General features: G+C 39.1%; 1 protein-coding gene across 1 annotated transcript in view; it reads right to left on the bottom strand.

The window, feature by feature from the left end:
* EHBP1 (EH domain binding protein 1) overlaps positions 1-17,500 on the bottom strand; it is a gene marked incomplete at its 5' end in the record, with an annotated part of 64,712 nt that overhangs the window by 31,930 nt on the left and 15,282 nt on the right. The window contains 4 exons of the mRNA XM_010188015.1: positions 95-233; positions 2,924-3,051; positions 6,206-6,322; positions 13,929-14,076. Coding sequence (XP_010186317.1) covers positions 95-233; positions 2,924-3,051; positions 6,206-6,322; positions 13,929-14,076 — 532 coding nt within the window. The remainder of the gene's footprint in view (positions 1-94; positions 234-2,923; positions 3,052-6,205; positions 6,323-13,928; positions 14,077-17,500) is intronic.

Genomic DNA, 17,500 nt, shown 5'->3' with positions numbered 1-17,500 from the left:
GAAATGTGGACTTACACTATCAGGTTTTCATATATTTATTGTTAAATATTATTAAATCATAAGATGGGAAAACAGGTTTTATATTTTCTCCTACCTGGTCTGCTCTCCACATATTGACTGAAAGACTGGAGCTGAGTTTTTCTGACGGTAGAGTCCTTGCTGAACACAACGGGATTTCTAAACCGCTCTGCTGCTTTTTGTAATCGCTCAGCACGATGTTCCTCTGTTCCGTTCTGCTAGGAAAAAAACCAGACACACAACAGTTTCTTTTGTTTACAAACGGGAAGACACGAATTCGAAAGGTACATTTCGGCGAGGGGACAGGACGCAGCTTTTGCAAAGAGGATTTCACAACTCGGGCTGCAGTTTATATAGGATGAAAGTATCAGCTGTAGAAAAAAAAGGAGAAGAGTGATTACCTTCTCCATTTTTTTTCTTTTGTGGTTTTTTTTCCTTATTTCTTTTTCTTTTTTCTTTTTTCTTTTTGTTTGTTTAATGTGTGGTGGCAACGAGTGGCTTTTTGCTATGTGGGCACCCTCATGCAGGACTCTACTTACTTAACAGCCAGACCTATTAATTGTGAGTGGTATTTGCCAGCGATTCTGATTTTAAATGAAAAATCACTCCTTTGCAACTTTGATTTGCCAAGTGTTGCGCATGCTGCTGCCAAGTAGCAGTGTCTCTACCCCTGAACACGATCTGTATCATTTGAAAAGCGTGTTGCCTTTAGCCTGTCTCCCTGCCCGGTAAAGAAATCTGTCGTTTTCTGTAGTCCCACAGACTTGTATGACAAGAAGAACTAGTTTCTAATTTTATGCCCATTGAGATAAACCACTAATGCTGGATGAAGGCTAAAAGGCAGGATTATAATACTACCCCACTGAACTGCATTTCATCAGCTATAACTTTCCAAAGCCAGATTTGTAAGTAAGCCCTTTACAGCTAAGGAAACTACAATTATCTTTTCCAGGGCTTCCTATGTTAATACTGGTAACAAATTCAAATGGTTCTATCAGCATGAAATATCCCAGAAGACTGAACCACCGCAGTGTATGGAAACTGCAGATACCGAGGTGCTGTGTACCAAACAAATATTTCATTTTATACCTAATCTTTTATTATTTTTATTAAGTGTTTTGAAAGTAAATAGGGAAAGGCTAAGATGCATGACTAATAGCTAAGCCTGCTGAATGCTGAAACTGGTTATCAAAAGCTACCAAGACTTTGCCCTTCCTCTGCATTGAGACAATTGGTAATGAGGGAGTTCTCCAATGGCCTATTCTCTAGCCTGAAGGAGGCCGGGGATACACAATCCCCAAGGGAAGGTAACAGTTTATCCTTTTCCACAAACACAGAATGCCTCATTTAGAAATGTGTAAACTGCATTTTATTAAAAAACAAATCCACCTCAATGCCGAGAGCTCCATGAGAACAGATGGACACCATATATTCCTTATAATGCCGCTTTCCAACTCTTCCTTAGAAAGAGGTGCACAGAGATAAACTGTTAAGTTGCACCTTTCATTGGAGTACCTTAAAAGAATCAACTGCTTCACAGGAGATTTTTGTAAAGACAAATACCATTTTAATCATGTTAGGTGACACCAAATTACCCTAAGAAGCGGCCTGTGTGTCATTTGTCGAATTAAGCTTAAAAAAGTATTGCTTATACCCCCTGGATGACTTTTCAGCTGCACTAATCGGGTGGTTATGATTCTGGTTAAATAAAAGGTGGTTTCCTGTTATTAGCACAATAACCATCTGACAGCCTAAACTAGAGACTTTACCAAAACAAACAAACACAACTAATTTTTTAGGCCTGGCAACATGCTAAAATATCAGTGTGATTAGCCAGTAAATCCCATTTTAAGAAACCTTTTTATGACTGGAGACTTCTGCCACTTTACAAATGTATTCCTCTAAGCCTACTAATTCAGTTAGCCTTTTCAATCCATTGTATTATTCTTGGGCCAGCTTCATTTTGCATTAAATCCACTGCAGAAAGCTAAATTGAACGCAAAAATCAGACTTGATCCAGGCTTCCTTTTGTTCAAAGATAGAGACCGAAAGTCCTCTGCTGCTGCCACACACTTTCATCACCAATTTATAGGAACCGACAGTGTAAGGGAAAAGCAATGAAAGTCATTGTTTTGGGACTTCAAAGCATCTCTGTATCTGGGGAAGGAAATCCTTTCAGTCAGCAGTGCTTTCCCCCCAGACTGCAGGTGGGTGAAAAGTTATACTCAACTGGAAGTGCCCCAGAGCCATAGGGATATTAATGACATACAGGGACTATTTAAAAAAAAAATAGTAAGAACACAAGGAGTCTAATTAAGAAAATGAAATGGAAAATCTATTGGTGCGCATTTTATGCTGAAGTGGTGAACGTTAAGAATAAGCAAAACGACCGCATACACTGCATACTCATGTCTATTTTTCTCAGAAGCACTCGTTGTCAAGCACCCAAGTATGCCTTTAAAGTGTACTACAGCTTAATTTTAATGGAGAAAAAACAGAGGTTCAGGCTTGGGAGGGAAGCAAATCACTAACAGTCCAATCTTGCTCTTGTTAAAGTCAGGGAAAGTCTTGCTGCTGATTGTACCAGCAGCAGGATGGAGCCTGTGCTGTATTTCTGATTTAAATGACAACCTGAGCAGTAAGAACTGAGAAACACTTCTTATACATCTTACTGTTATGCCAATGACAAGTATCAAGACTTAAAAAAAAAAAAAAAGAAAAATGTGTTAATTAATCAACAGGAAAAAACCCAGTGCATTGTGAATTATGCATCTACACTGCCATGAAGATTTTCTGTGTTGCTCACTGTGAAGGATTTGATAAGAAATCATTTTCCTCCTCATGAAGTACAAACCCGAAATCAGAACATGCAGGTACTGAGACAAAAGCATTGATCAAAACTTACCTTAACGTCTTGCTCTGAACTATCAGTTACAGCTTTCTGAGCAGCACTGGAGAATGAATTTGCCACCTGTGGCTGAGCTTCTAGGAGCTTCTTCAGCTTCAAATCCACCAACTTACTGTTTTGTTCTGCTAAATATGCAAATACCACATACAACAGAGTGAGATGCATTTAAATGCAGAGTCGTTACAACAATGTAGCAATTTCAAAGGTAGATTTCATTCACTTTGCTACCATTTCAAACTAAAAAAGTAAAAACTAGGACTTTTTGTGATTCAGATTGGCAAAGATTTGTATAATGTACATAGATAATGCCTACGTTTTCTCAAAAAATATATGTAGCACTCAGTTAAACAAAATGTGCTTGAAATACATGTTTGAAGACAGTAAATGAAAAAACACAGAAAGTAGACAATGTTTACTTTAAGTTACTCCCAAACTGTACATACCTATCCTTTGGCATAAATCCATACTTCAAGAGCCATTTATTTTAGAATTACATATAACAATTTATCACATATTCTAAGTACTGATAACTTCTCAAGTTTGTGAACTACTAAATTATCCTAAGGCTTCTTGGCACAGCTTCTCCACATTAAAATTGTAGTATCAAAAGAGACAGCTTTGTAGTAATATTTTACTACACTTTATAGAGTATGTTGAAGCTTGGAGAGCTGCAAAATGCTTCATAACTGCATCAAAGGCACAGACTCAAAGTCTGTTCAAGCCACAAATTTTTTTTTTTCATAAGTTTTAGCAACTTGGATGAGAGACCAAAGAAATAATAGTAGAGAATTTTACCTCCCAATAATGCTCATTCTGTACGCAATCATTGACTACATGAATTTGTAACACACCTACACAGAGTTACCTACAAATACACATATAGCAAGGAGAAAGGTGTTAACAACAAACTGCAGCACAGGTCTGTGGAGCTAACCCTGGGTAGGAAGGCAGAATAATGCTGGCACAGAAGCCCCCAGACGCACTCTACGTGCAGCACCACGCAAGCAATCACTCCTGGAGTGAATGCAGCATCACCTGCACATATTATGCACGTACATCCGGGCCTTAGGTCAAACAGAAAAAATAGCAGTTGCTATGTTATTCTATAGACACAGCCTGAGATTTTCACCGTGGGCTGGTAACTTCTAGCTGGTGTGGGAAGTGGAGCCGTGACTGTTTTGTCGCACAGCTACTTCCACATTTTGGAGTGCTCCGATTCATGTTAGCCAAAATATTTTTGGCATGCTGGCAATCAAATGATGCCTGCCTCCAGCAGCAACAGGCTGGGTTGGGTTATGACGAAGGATAGTTTCCCTTTCCTCTGGCACACCCAATCAGGGTGTCCTTAATTGAGGCTCACATGTAAGTACATGCACATTCTCATGGGTTTATACATAAACATCAAGTAATAACTATGATATAAGAGGTTCACATTTTATCAGATACATTCACAGCAGCATATGGTAGCAGTACTGACAAATACAGACAGATGCAATATTTAAAACCAACAAACTGGCAATAAAACTAAAAGAAAGGTTTTCTCTTCTTGAGAGAGATGGGAGGGACAAAGATTCAGCAGGGGTCCAATTAATTAAGATGGCCATGATGATCTCAAATGTGAAATGTCCCTTGCAGTTCTGCGTTTAGGTGCTCCCAGGAGATTCAGCCTTCATTAGAACTTGGTATGAATTGGCAGAATTCCACCAAAATCCGTGTACACTGATTTCTATCACAGCATTAGACTGCTTACTTTATTATTGCCCATCATCTTCCTTACTTGTTTGTACCTCTAGCTACTGTGTAGACTGAACTGCAAAATGATGTCCCAGGTTTTTTTCCAGAATGTCTTCCCATAGTGGAAATGAAGCATTGGATAGTGAGTTTGTATCTCTGAAAAGGTACCTCTCAGGAAAAAAGCCTCAGAGAAATAAATGTTGGCAAGCCACTGGGGCTACGTGACACGTGACAGGAATATTCATTTACTGATTTTCTGTTTCTCCTAAAATGAACCAATATTTATTGGAAAACCATTTGACATGGTTCTGCTCTAAATCAGTTTAATTCAAATGCTGGAAACACTAAATATATTTTCTCATGTGTTTTGAAATCCTCAAGTCAAAAAAAAAAGACATGACTCAAATCTTTTGCACTCAAAAAAGACTAGAAAGTGCTACATACACATCATTGTCAGTTTAATTTACGAAGAGCAAACACCAAATGAAGAGTTTTGATTTAATATATTATGGGCTACACACTTGGGTCCACTTGGCATATGGTTACCATAGGATGCTGAAAGAAGTTCTCTCTTGTACTGCCTTTTTCCCCAGTGCTGTCCTGTGCTTGCTACACTTCTCTCGGCTCAAGCTAACTTGTAGTGAGCAGAAATGTCCCAGCAGAGAAGCACACCACACTAAGGAGGTCATCAGCATTCCCCAGGGCTGCTGGTAACTGGCAGGCTTGTACAGAGAACAAACTCCTTCAGCAACTCCCTGTGAGCAGAGTTGCTCCTTACCATTGGGCAGTTACCTTCGTTTTTTAAAATAAGCCCCCCAGTTGTAAGATCCTGACATATTCAGCATCTGTAGAGGAACTTGAACTCCAGTTTCACTTGATTACAATTTTTGAAAGGGGAAATACGGCTACTATGATTCATTACTACTTGACCAGCATGCGATATGATGATACAAGCATTTCTACAAGAATAGGAATGCTTTTAAAATGTGTTATTAAAAATCTATTATTTGAAGTTTGTAAAGTAAATAGGACTAATTCTGTTCAAGTGTCCTCACTTGAGCAACAAAGTATGAATGCAAGAACTGGTCCTCAGGAAGGAAATGGAGTGATACCAAGTCTACCTGGAAACACGGAGAAACGTTTTCTTCTCTTCACTGAGCAGATGGGCCAGGATGTACAGAGAGCGGCAGCTGTACTCACCAACAGGACCACTCATTCCTCTGCCCACCTTGCTTTGCTGGGACAATCCAGGCAGGGTGATTTCAGGTGGCTCAGCTTTACAAATCTGGCCTGAGGCCCCTTGCCCATCAAACAGCAAAAGACATTTAAATCTGCCATTGTTGGAAATAATTATTTTGTTGCTGATTTTAAATTTCAACTAAACAGGAATGCAAAATATTGAAAAAAAATAAGCATTAGGGTTTAAAAGACCTCAAAAGGCACAAAGGAATAAAGCTATGACAGAGAGAAGCAGCACATCAGTACTTATGTGATGAAGGAGTGTTAGTCATGCAAAATACACAAAATAGCCATTATTTAAATTACCCATTGAATCAAGGTCATTTTCTAGGTTAGTAAGCTCATCTCCAACTCCAGTAACAGAGCATTCAGGAACCTCCTCGTTAGTATCTATCTCAATATTATCATCATCCTCATCCTCATCTGTAGGAACACACAGCATTAAGGTTAGTATTTTCTTATGTACATGCACCACATCACTTAAAAAAATGAATGCTTTAGAGAACAAGCGGAGTTATGATAAAAATGCAAATCATTAAATAAGTCTGGAAGGAGACTCCACTCTGTCCACTCATGGATTTATCTTTAAACTGATGCAATTCAATATACACACAGGGGGCTCTGCTGGAAACTCCTGCAACAATAAAGGAAGAGTCTGGCCTTCGCAGTGGCTGTTCTCTGCGCTGAATCTCTGGCTAACTCTGAAAAGCACATGTGCTTTTCCTTATAACTTGAGTCAAGATAATTTCCCCTAGGTTCCCAGTTCGCTATAACACACAATGGGTGCTGAAGCTGGCATATGGCAGGTTTGGATGGGTCTGGCCAGCAGAAGGACCTGAGAGCTGCAGTCTCTAGAGAGAAGCTCCTGGTACTGAGTTCTCAGCTCGGTCAGACTTGCTACTCCTTACTTTGCAGAGAATGTCACAGACTGGTGATCACTGTACCTTGCTTAGGTGTTAATGTCTCCTACCACTTCTGATACAAGGAGAAAAAACACCACCTGTATGGAATACCATGCTTAGCACTGACCTCAGGTGTAGCAAGAGCACACTCACATATTTCTGCCTTACTGCATCACTTTGAATCAGTGTTGTTTGCAAGCTACATACATTTTAAATAAAAGAATAATTGTAATTATACTTTATATTTTTATGGGATCTTTCCACCAAGTTTCTCAGAGCAGCTTATGAATATCACTTGTAAATGAGCCCCATAAGGTTTTATGAAGTAGGCGATTATTATAATTACAGTTATGATGATGATGTAGGCAAATTATGGCACAGAAAGAGTAAGTAACCTGAGGAAGATCAAATAGCAAGTGCTGAATTGTGAAGCAGAACCCAGAAAAAGTCCTGACTCACATTTTCAATACAAATATATAATGAAATTAAAGTCCATAAAGACTAGATTACTGCTTTCAAAGCATGTAGTTGCATTGTATTTACTCACTTTTAAGTCTCATATCAAATGCTATCTACACTTGTTCAGACCTATACAAATATTTTTTTCTTATGTATGTATGCATGCGTGTAAAAATAACTAAAAAGAGAAGGTTGGAGTGTGTCTGGAGAAAGAAGACACATAAAGTAACTAAAGGAACTTTAAAACACTGCATAATAGGAAAAAATATGAATTAAAATTACAGGACATTGGTACATTCAAACTCCATATAAACAAAAAAGATCCTAAATATAGCACCAAGATACCATAAACGTGAGTACTAGAAGTTTGGGAAAGTTTGGTGCTGCTCCCTCAGCGTCTGTCTTTGGAATACACTAAATCTCATCCCCAGACCCAAAGTTTGCACTTCAGATCCACACTGTACACAAAAAGGTCATCAGTTGTTTCTTTTCTTTACCTTTTTCACAGAATCACAGAATCACACAGAATCGCTTGGTTGGAAAAGACCTCTGAGATCATCACGTCCAACCGCTCCTGTCTACCTCCTAAACCATATCTCTAAGTACCTCGTCTACCCGCTCTTTAAATACATCCAGGGATGGTGACTCCCCCACCTCTCTGGGCAGCCTGTTCCAGCCTCTGACAACCCTCTCAGTAAAGAACTCCCTCCTTATCTCTAACCTGAACCTTCCTTGGCACAGCTTGGTGCCATTTCCCCTTGTTCTATCCTCCATCACCTGGGAGAAAAGACCAGCACCCACCTCTCTACAACCTCCTTTTAGGTAGTTGTAGGTGGTGATGAGGTCTCCCCTCAGCCTTCTCTTCTCCAGGCTAAACAACCCTAGTTCCCTCAGCGGCTCCTCATAAGGCTTGTTCTCCAGACCCCTCACCATCCTTGTGGCTCTTCTCTGAACACGCTCTAGAATCTCAACATCTTTCTTATAGTGAGGGGCCCAGAACTGAACACAGTACTCGAGGTGCGGCCTCACCAGTGCCGAGTACAGCACTGCACAGTCCCTATAATTCCTATTTCAGGAGCCTGTTGACTATTTTATATGTCTGCTACTCATTTCCAACCAGCTGCTCCCTCAACTCCTCTGTAATTAATCAACAACTTTTGCAGAGCTCTGCCGATTCAGAGTAAGACTCTTGCTGCGAGACAGGAACAAAGAAGTTTCCATTTCAGTCTCTTATTCAACATCTGCTGTGTGTATGATGGAGCAGCAGTCTGTGAAGCAAGATCCCTTCGTTTCAGCTGACCACCATGACTTCCCATGGTTTCTCTCCACCAATTCTTAATGGTCCCTGGAAGAGTCAGCTTTCTTCCAAATTGGCCCACTTTGAGCCGGATGGATGAAAAAGAACATTTCTCCTCTGCCAAACCAGAATCTATGACCAGGCCTGAGACTTGACAGATGGTGCTTCAGGTGTACAACTGGGTGGGCAGAAACAGTCAGGACTCCATGCAACATCCTTTGTGTTCCCATTTAAATTTACACAGATGGTTCTGTGATCTGGACTCTAATTATTTCAGGTAGTGGGTAGGTAGGTGAACAAAGTAGGTTAGGCACAGTGCGATCATCATGAAGTGGAGAAAGGGATAGGTAAAAAACAGACTGAAGAGAAAACAGAGAATGGTAAAGCAGCAACTGCAACAATTCTGAAGTTTTGAATTTTCTTCAAAGCATCTCTACTCTTTCTAATGAAGAGCTAGACCTGTCACATGACTTCAAATCCTTCACAATGGTGTCAGAGAAATTCAGTGGCATTCAGACCACGGTAATCTCAAATGTATCCTGGTGCTCATGGTGGCACACTGAAAGCATGACCAGGCTAACAGCAGCAAAGGGCCATGGAGCCCTGGAAGAGGGGGAAGAGAAAGAAAAGAGGGATCCTCACAGCAGCAGAGGGAAATCAAACCCACCTCAAGCGTAGAGGCAGGCAATGACTTTCCAAAGCAACCAAAGAAGTCAGCTCACAAGGTCAGCTCATAACTACCACTCATCCAGTGGGAAGCTGGATGCGTCAAAACAATCTATACAAGATGACAGGGTTTAAGACTGCTGGATACTAAGGGAATGCTTATATTAGATTATTTTATTTTCTTTAATTTAATATAGCAAGATGAGATCAGAGGCACTGTCTTTGACACCACCATTTTAGGTAACAAAAGTGATGGGAATATTGAAGACACCAGTTCTTAGTGTCAGATAATGACCTGACCTAGTATTTCATCTAAAGTTGGCAGGTTTCGACTGAATATGATTATTAGGACATTTACACTTTAAAATAAAGCAAATCAAAAGCATTAATTTGAAGTAATTTCAGAAATTTTCAAATATCTTTCAAAATCCAGAAATTCCTTGTTTTAAACTACTCTAGGAGTTCTTTTTTCCAGTCCAATGTTCTTTCAGTGTATTAAAAAAGGAAATGTGTTTAGGGAGCATGGTACAAGATTTTGCAATTATAAATTATAAAAGGAAAAACATGACTGAGAGATAACAGGTATCTTTTATGAAAAGAACAAACTACTAGTGTGAAAAACTTAAAGCACTTGGTCTAGAACCAGGGCACATATTTAGAAGAGTACTAAAGAACTGCTTCCTTGAAAAGTATGTAAATGTGGATCCTAGAAAGAGAGCAGAGCTTTACTATGTCATGAAGAAATGAACAAAACTAAAGATAAAGAATTAAGTCAACAACTAAAAAGCACTGACTGTTACCTACACAGCCTGTACTGCAGTCTGGACTGAAGAGAGTGAAATAAGAATCTTTTGGAACCAAATGGAAATGCCAGAATATTGGTGGAAAAAAGATCCAGAGGTATTGTATAGCTCACATGTTGTACTGTTTGGCTTAAGTTCAGGCTTAATTTGCAGTTAAACTGATACTCTCTTGACTTGGTTTAAGCTTGTCCACATGTGAAAAAGTTGCAGCAGGCTGCATCAATTTCTAAACAAAATTAAAAAGGAACAATTTTTCCAGAGAAGGAAAAGCACTGATGGGGGTTGGATCACATTAGTAGGAGAAGCACATGTAAGATGCCGCTGGAGTTGCACGAAGAGAACTTGCTCCTTAGGTAAGATGCCTTCAGCCTCCAGCATTGCCTTGGGAAAATCCTTCAGTCTTGTGAACATTCAGATATTTAGCCTATTTACTTTCAGGTAAAGAGTTCACTTTAAGGCTACAGGATGTTACAGGAGCATCTGAACACTAATAAAGGAAGCAAAGGTGGGGAATGGAAGAAATGCAGAGTCGAAATACTGGTTCCGCATACACGAAATCAGATGTCAGGACAAGAAAGCACAGCAGTAACTGCCAACAGATATAAATACTGCCTGTTAAAAATATAAAATCAAGGACTTAAGACTGTTTTATGAGTTGGAGACTAAGCACGATGAGTAACTGAGCTACCATTGCACATTCCCTCCAAATCATTGCCTCAGAAGTAAAACCTGTATTGTACCCTGAAAACTTTAAGCATACAAGTGCAACGCAATGCCAGTTTGCTCTCTTGGCAAGCTTTTTAACTGCAGTACACCTTTCCAGCTTTTGTTATTAATTCAAAAATTTCTGAAAACTTTTTTTGTCTTGCAATACAATCGGATGCCACTTCTCCTGTGTTTTTCCTTCCCTGCTCCTCTAACACCTCTTTTCTGAGCTGTTCTTCTGTTCATTCTCTTCTTCCCTTCCAGTTTTGCCAATTTTTGGCACTTTTTTCACCAAAGCATCTTCACACCATGCTTGTCTTGCCCCCTGTCCTCTCTATTGTCCCCCTTCAATGCTGTCTTACTCAACACCTCCAGATCCGAGCCACATCCTCACAAAGATGTCATCCCAAATAACGGATGGAGACGTGCCAGAGAGTGAAGAAAACACACTACCCAAATTCCAGAAGAGTAGACGGGTGTCCCACTGCACGGGGACAATACCTAGATAAGAATTCAATTCCTTTGTCCCGTCGCTGCTGGGAAAAGGGAAGATATTTGGATTCCTATCTCAATACTGTCTCTGGACCCATCTCAAGGTATCCGCTTATCAGCCTGAAGCTAGTAGGACATCTAATAAATTCGAACCTGCCATCCCAAACCCTCTGGCAGTTGGCAGGAAGATGTATTTTCTGTCTCATATGCCAAATAACCTATGAAAAAGACTGGGTTTTGTAGCAGAGGATGCTGCTTATCCAGGAAAGTTTCAACTTGCCACAGGCATTTGAGTTTTTCAGACCATGATTAAATAAAGTCCTTTAACAGAGAATGTAGCACCAGTGTCAAAGCATGAAACTCTTAGTAAGCATACAGAAACACTGAAAGAGATCGCATTTTCACTTATAATAGTGAGCAAGAAGTTAGTCTTTAAAAACTCCAAAATCTCAAAGCTGAAATCTTTTTTCTGAAATAACTGAATTGAGAGAGAGGAAAATGATGTGGTACATTCCCTTTATGTAAATTAAAATGTAGCAATCAATGCAGAAGAAGAGATTAATGAAGCATAATGGACAAGAGAGCTTGGAAGACACAAGATATTACTAGAAGCTTGTCTTGGGTATTGTATAGGGAATACAGGACTATACACAGAAAAAACCTACTACATGTGAATGCAGTTAGAAGCAATATTCAGAATCCAGTTGTAATAAGGAGACTGTCTATTAAATCCTATTTTTGGTGGAAATCAGAAAATGAAAAAGGCTTAACCCAGAAATAATGATAAATTTATTTGGTTTATAAAGTGTTGGTGCCATTTCACTCCCTTTTAAAAGAATTAATTTCTTGAGTGGAGACCTAGTGTGGCACCTGGTGTTACCAGTGGTGTGGTAGAAGTCTGTGGAAGATGTGCCATAAGGAAAGCTTTTTGAGAATGAATAAGTAGAAGGAAGTGCTATAAAATGCATTTGTCATGGAAAGAGCAAAGAGGAATAACAGGAAACAGGGAATGAAAACTGGAAGTCCAAGAGAAGTTCAAATAGCTTGGCTGGACTACCGCATAAAAAAGTAAAAATCAAGGTAGGAAATATGAACCAAGGAGACGACTCAAAGCACATGCAAAAGTAGAAAGCGATGACATTGTTATACTACATAAAATCCAGTGGGTAGAGTGGTGATAACTTCATAAATAAGTTGCTGTCAGTACTGATACTGTCTCATTCTTTCATAACACTGAAACCCTCTGAGTGTATTTGCTATCTTTATACAGAAATACATTTTTTAATATATATATGGCACAGTGCACAGTTACTCTGAGACTGTTTATAGACTGAACAAAGGGAAGGAAGAACAAAAGGCAAAATTCAGAGGGAAGTATGAACAGAGAAGGTCACATCTCAGAAAGCAGCATACTGCAATATTTAGCAACACTACAGGTGAGTCACTGCGACAAAACAGGGTAACTACTACCCAGCTGTGTGCTCAGGATATACCCAGAAAGTGCACCTTACTTGGAGGGAAGAGAAGGCAGGAACAGCTATGTACAGGCATGGAAAAAATAGCAAGGAGGAAGTAATTAAATAACATAGGATGGGGAGTCATAAACTGTGAAGAGGGATGAAGAACACCATAGTCTACCTAATATACAAGTACTGTGCCATTTTACCCAGCCTGTCTTACTCCCTCCCCATCAAGGATGTAATTTCCCTACTTACCATGAAAGAGAATTATGTTGGCAAGCATGGTTTACTAGGCAGAGAGGAAAACTGAAGACCAGACCCAAAGGGAGACGTACAACTAACTGTTTTTCTCTTTGGTGTTAAATGAAACTGAGGTGTAGGGTTTAGGATCCAATAAGACTATATTTAAATATATATGTATATAAAATACATGTAGTAGAGAAGCAAAAAATATTGTTGTTGAATCTACGTACATTGTGAATGTAAAGCTGGATTTTCCTGACACTTTAGCTTATGAAATTATGTGTCAGTATGAGAAACACAATTTCCCCTTAAAATATGTAGAAGATACTAAAAGAGCAAGAAGCCTTTACTGAAACATGTGCTCTGCACCCATTTGAGTTTGAGTGACACTACATTACTCTAGCTTGTGGCACTGGCAGGTATATGAATTTTAATGACATTTCAAAGTCAAACATCATAGCAGTATTACACCTCAAAACCTGTAAAGGCAAGTGGTATGTCAGAAGACTGTCATTTAAAATCAAAAGGTAGTTGCCTCCACCTCCCATGGGCCACCTTTAAAATTCCCTTTCCAAGCAGCCTTTTGTACACATTCAATACAAAGTAAAGTTTCTTAAGTACTTCTAATGATATGTTGTACCAAATTATGACCATGCTTGTATATAAAAATACATATTGAAGAGATTTTAACCAACATTCATAAAATTCTAAGTAATTGTGGGTAACAACAAATCTGTAAGTAATGGGCCAATACGAGCTACTTGTTCACATAACATTTTTTTCTTTCAATCACAGGTAAGCTTTTCCTTTAACTGCTGGAAATTAAGTGACATAACTCTGATTCAGGAAACGTATCTACAGCCAGGTCTTTTGATATGTGCACCTGATGAACAACAATTACCCACAAGAACATTTTGAAGTGTGAATAAAAGTGATACCCAAAAAGGTCTTCTCTGGTTTCTAGGTTGCCATAGGAATAAGATACAAGGTTCCTCAGCTCACCTCCAGATGCCTTTGACCTTTCTTTCAACTTTTCTGCAGCCATTTCACTGTAGCTAGGAAGTTCTGACATCTTCACTCCAGATCGAGCTTCTGCTATTAGCTGACGAGCTCTCTCTCTCAGCTGCCGACGCCGCTCTTCATCTTGCTGCTAAGATATATTGAACAGTTGCCAACTCAGTAATTGACAGAAATGCAATTTCATTCTCAATCTGATCATCATGATAGTAACTGGTTTACAGCATGGTGCTTGGCCCACATTATAAATAGGATGCTCGATATCAGTTGGGAGTCACACCACAGTTTTTAAAGACATCTATGAATCAGATTTTTTTTAAAGCATTCCCCAAATTACTAATGCATAAGAAACCATATTATTTGCAATTAAAAGCATTTGTAAATTATGTTCTAGAAAGATACCTTGATGAAAATTCTCGGGAACTTTTATTTCAAAGTAATAACTACAAAAAGTTTTACCATGGCTATAAAATGGTTTTACCAAATTGAATTACTTGTTTGAGTAATATCCTCTCACAGAACTGAAATGAGAAGCCATATGTTGCTCTCAGTTACTCCAATCACCAAGCTGACTTCAAAGTGTAAAGTAACATCGAATTTGAGGCACAAAATACTTATTAAATAAATTAATTAATGACAGTTAACAAAAGAACAATAGATACCAGAGAAGAAAAGACTTTGCATTGCTTTAAAACACCCTACTAGCGGGGCTTTGGTCAGGAGCTAAAAGGATCATATGGGAACCATCCCAGAAAACGTTTGTCACTAACACCCACAACTATCTTAGAAGCATAATAATATTTCAGTTATAGAAATGAGCAAAGTTCCAGAGCATGAAATTTTGGAAAATACTACTAAACTATCATACTAAATAATACAGTATTAAAAGCTGTGCTTAAACATTTCTACAGGAATACATTGAACCATAAGGAAAGCATTTCAGTTTTCACCTCAAAAGTACGAGTTTTTCAAAGTTAGGACTGTTTACCCCCTCCCCTCAATATTAGAAACACTCGTAAGTGCAACAAAGTCAGTGTTTGGCTTTAAGTCAAATCTGCAGATAAGTTCATTGACATAATGGCCAATATAAAATCCAGGTATAGGCAGCTGACCTGAACGAAGTGGAATATAACAAAGTGCCTACTTTTGGAGAGCTGTCCTGGCAGCCTTCCCACCAACCCAGAAGCTGAGCATCCCACACCTGCAGATGCTGCTGGGAGCTGCTGCTAAGTGCTATTTAGTTTAAGCAATCATTAATAAAACAAGCGCAGAATACTAATTAGGTACATTTCACCCATTTCCATGTAAATTGTTTGTTTGTAGCTATTTACTCAGCATTGTTCTCGTCACAATAGAAAAAATGCAAATGACTGAATCAGAATGCAGCCCTAATGGGACTTTCTGTTTATAACCATTAGCCCAGAGGTGTGCTGTAATTCAATCCTCAAGCAGCAAGATTTAGCCTCATTAACAGCTTGCATGGGCAGGTTACAACTCATAAAACCCTACAGTAAACAAAGTATATGGACACAGCACAATATCTGGTCTCTGAGTGACAGAACCCTAATTCCCTATCAGATTGCCTTGATTTACTTTTCTACTAATGTCCTTCCCCTGGAAAGCCAATTCTGTCTGGGCCCTGCAAGGCAGCAGGATGGCACATTGGCTTTGTTTGCTTTCTCACCCTTTAACTTCCCAGAAGGCACAGTGCAACAGTTCTATCAAAAACTTATTTGGTAAAGTACACATTAGAAAGACAACTGGAAAGCCTTCCCCCTGCTCCTATGCACTACGATAGATCAATTTAATTTAATTTCTAGCCAGCCAACTGATATTATTTTACTTTGACCTTTGGTATTCAGTAACATAAATTACATTGAATTTTACATGAAATAAAACTTCTCAAATCTCTACCATTTTTAATTCCTGAGATATAGGAACTTGTGGGTTTTACTGAAATAACTTTTAAGAAGGAATGTGCAAAATTCATATTAAGACTTTCATGTGATTTAACCTCAAACAATTTAATCTACTATAGCCCACTGGCGTTACGTGCTTGTGACAAATGTGCCCTAAACTAAGCAGGCTGATTCTCCCCTCTCCTTTTCTCCTCCCGAAAACGAACTTGTATCCTGAATTATTAGCATAGTCATTAACATCCTGGGGATCTCCAAGCAAACACAGATTACTGTGGCTTGTGTTTGTGCTGATTAAGCCAATCATCACCAGCGGATAAGAGAAAAAACAGCCTAGTTCTTGCTTAAATTCAATTCAGTATTTGAACCCTCAGTTACTGAGTTTGGCAGAGGAAACACTGGTGGAAGGAACAATGAAATGGAGAGCTGAAAAAGTACATAGATTATGTTTTGAGGTACAAAACAATTATTTAACATCAAATCAATACCCTAGATTTGAGAAAGCACTTGGGAGAGGAATGGAGGTATGAACAGAGATACTAAAAAAAAAAAAAAAAAAAGAAAAAAAGAAAAGAGAGACACGAAGAGAAGCTCTGCACCAAGAAAGGACCATGCAAACACACATACAGCAATTTTTTCCCTCTGCAGTTGAAGAGAAAACTCAGTAAAATGTTTCCCCCTCTGACATGAACCTGACACGCCAAAGAGACATTAAAGTTTGCTCTGTTATTTTCCCCCGATTACTTTGTAATGGTCTAAAGATCTGCCACACGGATGCACAGGGAGGAAAACTTCACCATTTAAGGACAAACTCTTCAAGAATAAGTAATGTAATTCCTTGTTTCCCTCCTATAAAAATGTATTGGTATGCAATTTTTATATTTCACAGTTCACCGACATCTCGGCAAGCTTTCTTCCACTGCTTCAATGGTGCTACTTTTAATTTTATCCTCCTTAGTCCTAGTAATTAAAGTGATCAGCAGTGGCATCCCAACGGCTTTGACACAGCTACAACCCCCTAGCAGACTCCAGCTTTCAAGGGGATGGGGAAGAAAAAAGGACGGGAGTTTCATTTCACTGGAACAAGAAAATCAAGCTCCTCCAATCCTCAACTTTATCCAATTGTTCTTTCAGCAGCCTTTGGATCTTAAGAAACAAATAAAAATGGCTGCCATTAGGGGGTCCTTTTTGTACTCGCCGCAGACAGCAATGACTGACATTACTTTGGCCAAAAATGATGCCGTGGATTTGGGAAGGTGAATTCAAATGTGAAACACTGGCGATGCAGTTTCCAAGACCATTACCCAGCCAGCGATGTTGCGCGGTGGCAGCAGAAGCTGAGAGCTGACCAACTCAGTAAAATACTGGGACTGGTGGAGCTTTGTAGCATAAAAAAAACCCAAACCACCCCATAAAACCCATCTCCTTAAATTACTAAAAATTGTGCAATCTTCTCGCATTTTCAAAAAAAACCCAAACCAACCTCCGCCAGGCATTTTTAGTTGTCCTTTGGCAGAATTTTGGGAGGATCCAAACTGAGTTTACACCAGAAGTCTGAAAAAGTATTATCCTCTCCCTACTGAAAAAAAAAATCCCTTGAGCTGCATTTATTTGATGTTTAAAAAGAAAATTCTGTACCGT

The sequence above is a fragment of the Mesitornis unicolor genome, unplaced genomic scaffold, assembly GCF_000695765.1.
Source record: "Mesitornis unicolor isolate BGI_N332 unplaced genomic scaffold, ASM69576v1 scaffold48120, whole genome shotgun sequence".
Classification (NCBI taxonomy): domain Eukaryota; kingdom Metazoa; phylum Chordata; class Aves; order Mesitornithiformes; family Mesitornithidae; genus Mesitornis; species Mesitornis unicolor.
Note: the sequence above shows the minus strand (reverse complement) of the source record. Positions and strands in the feature narration are given on the sequence as shown.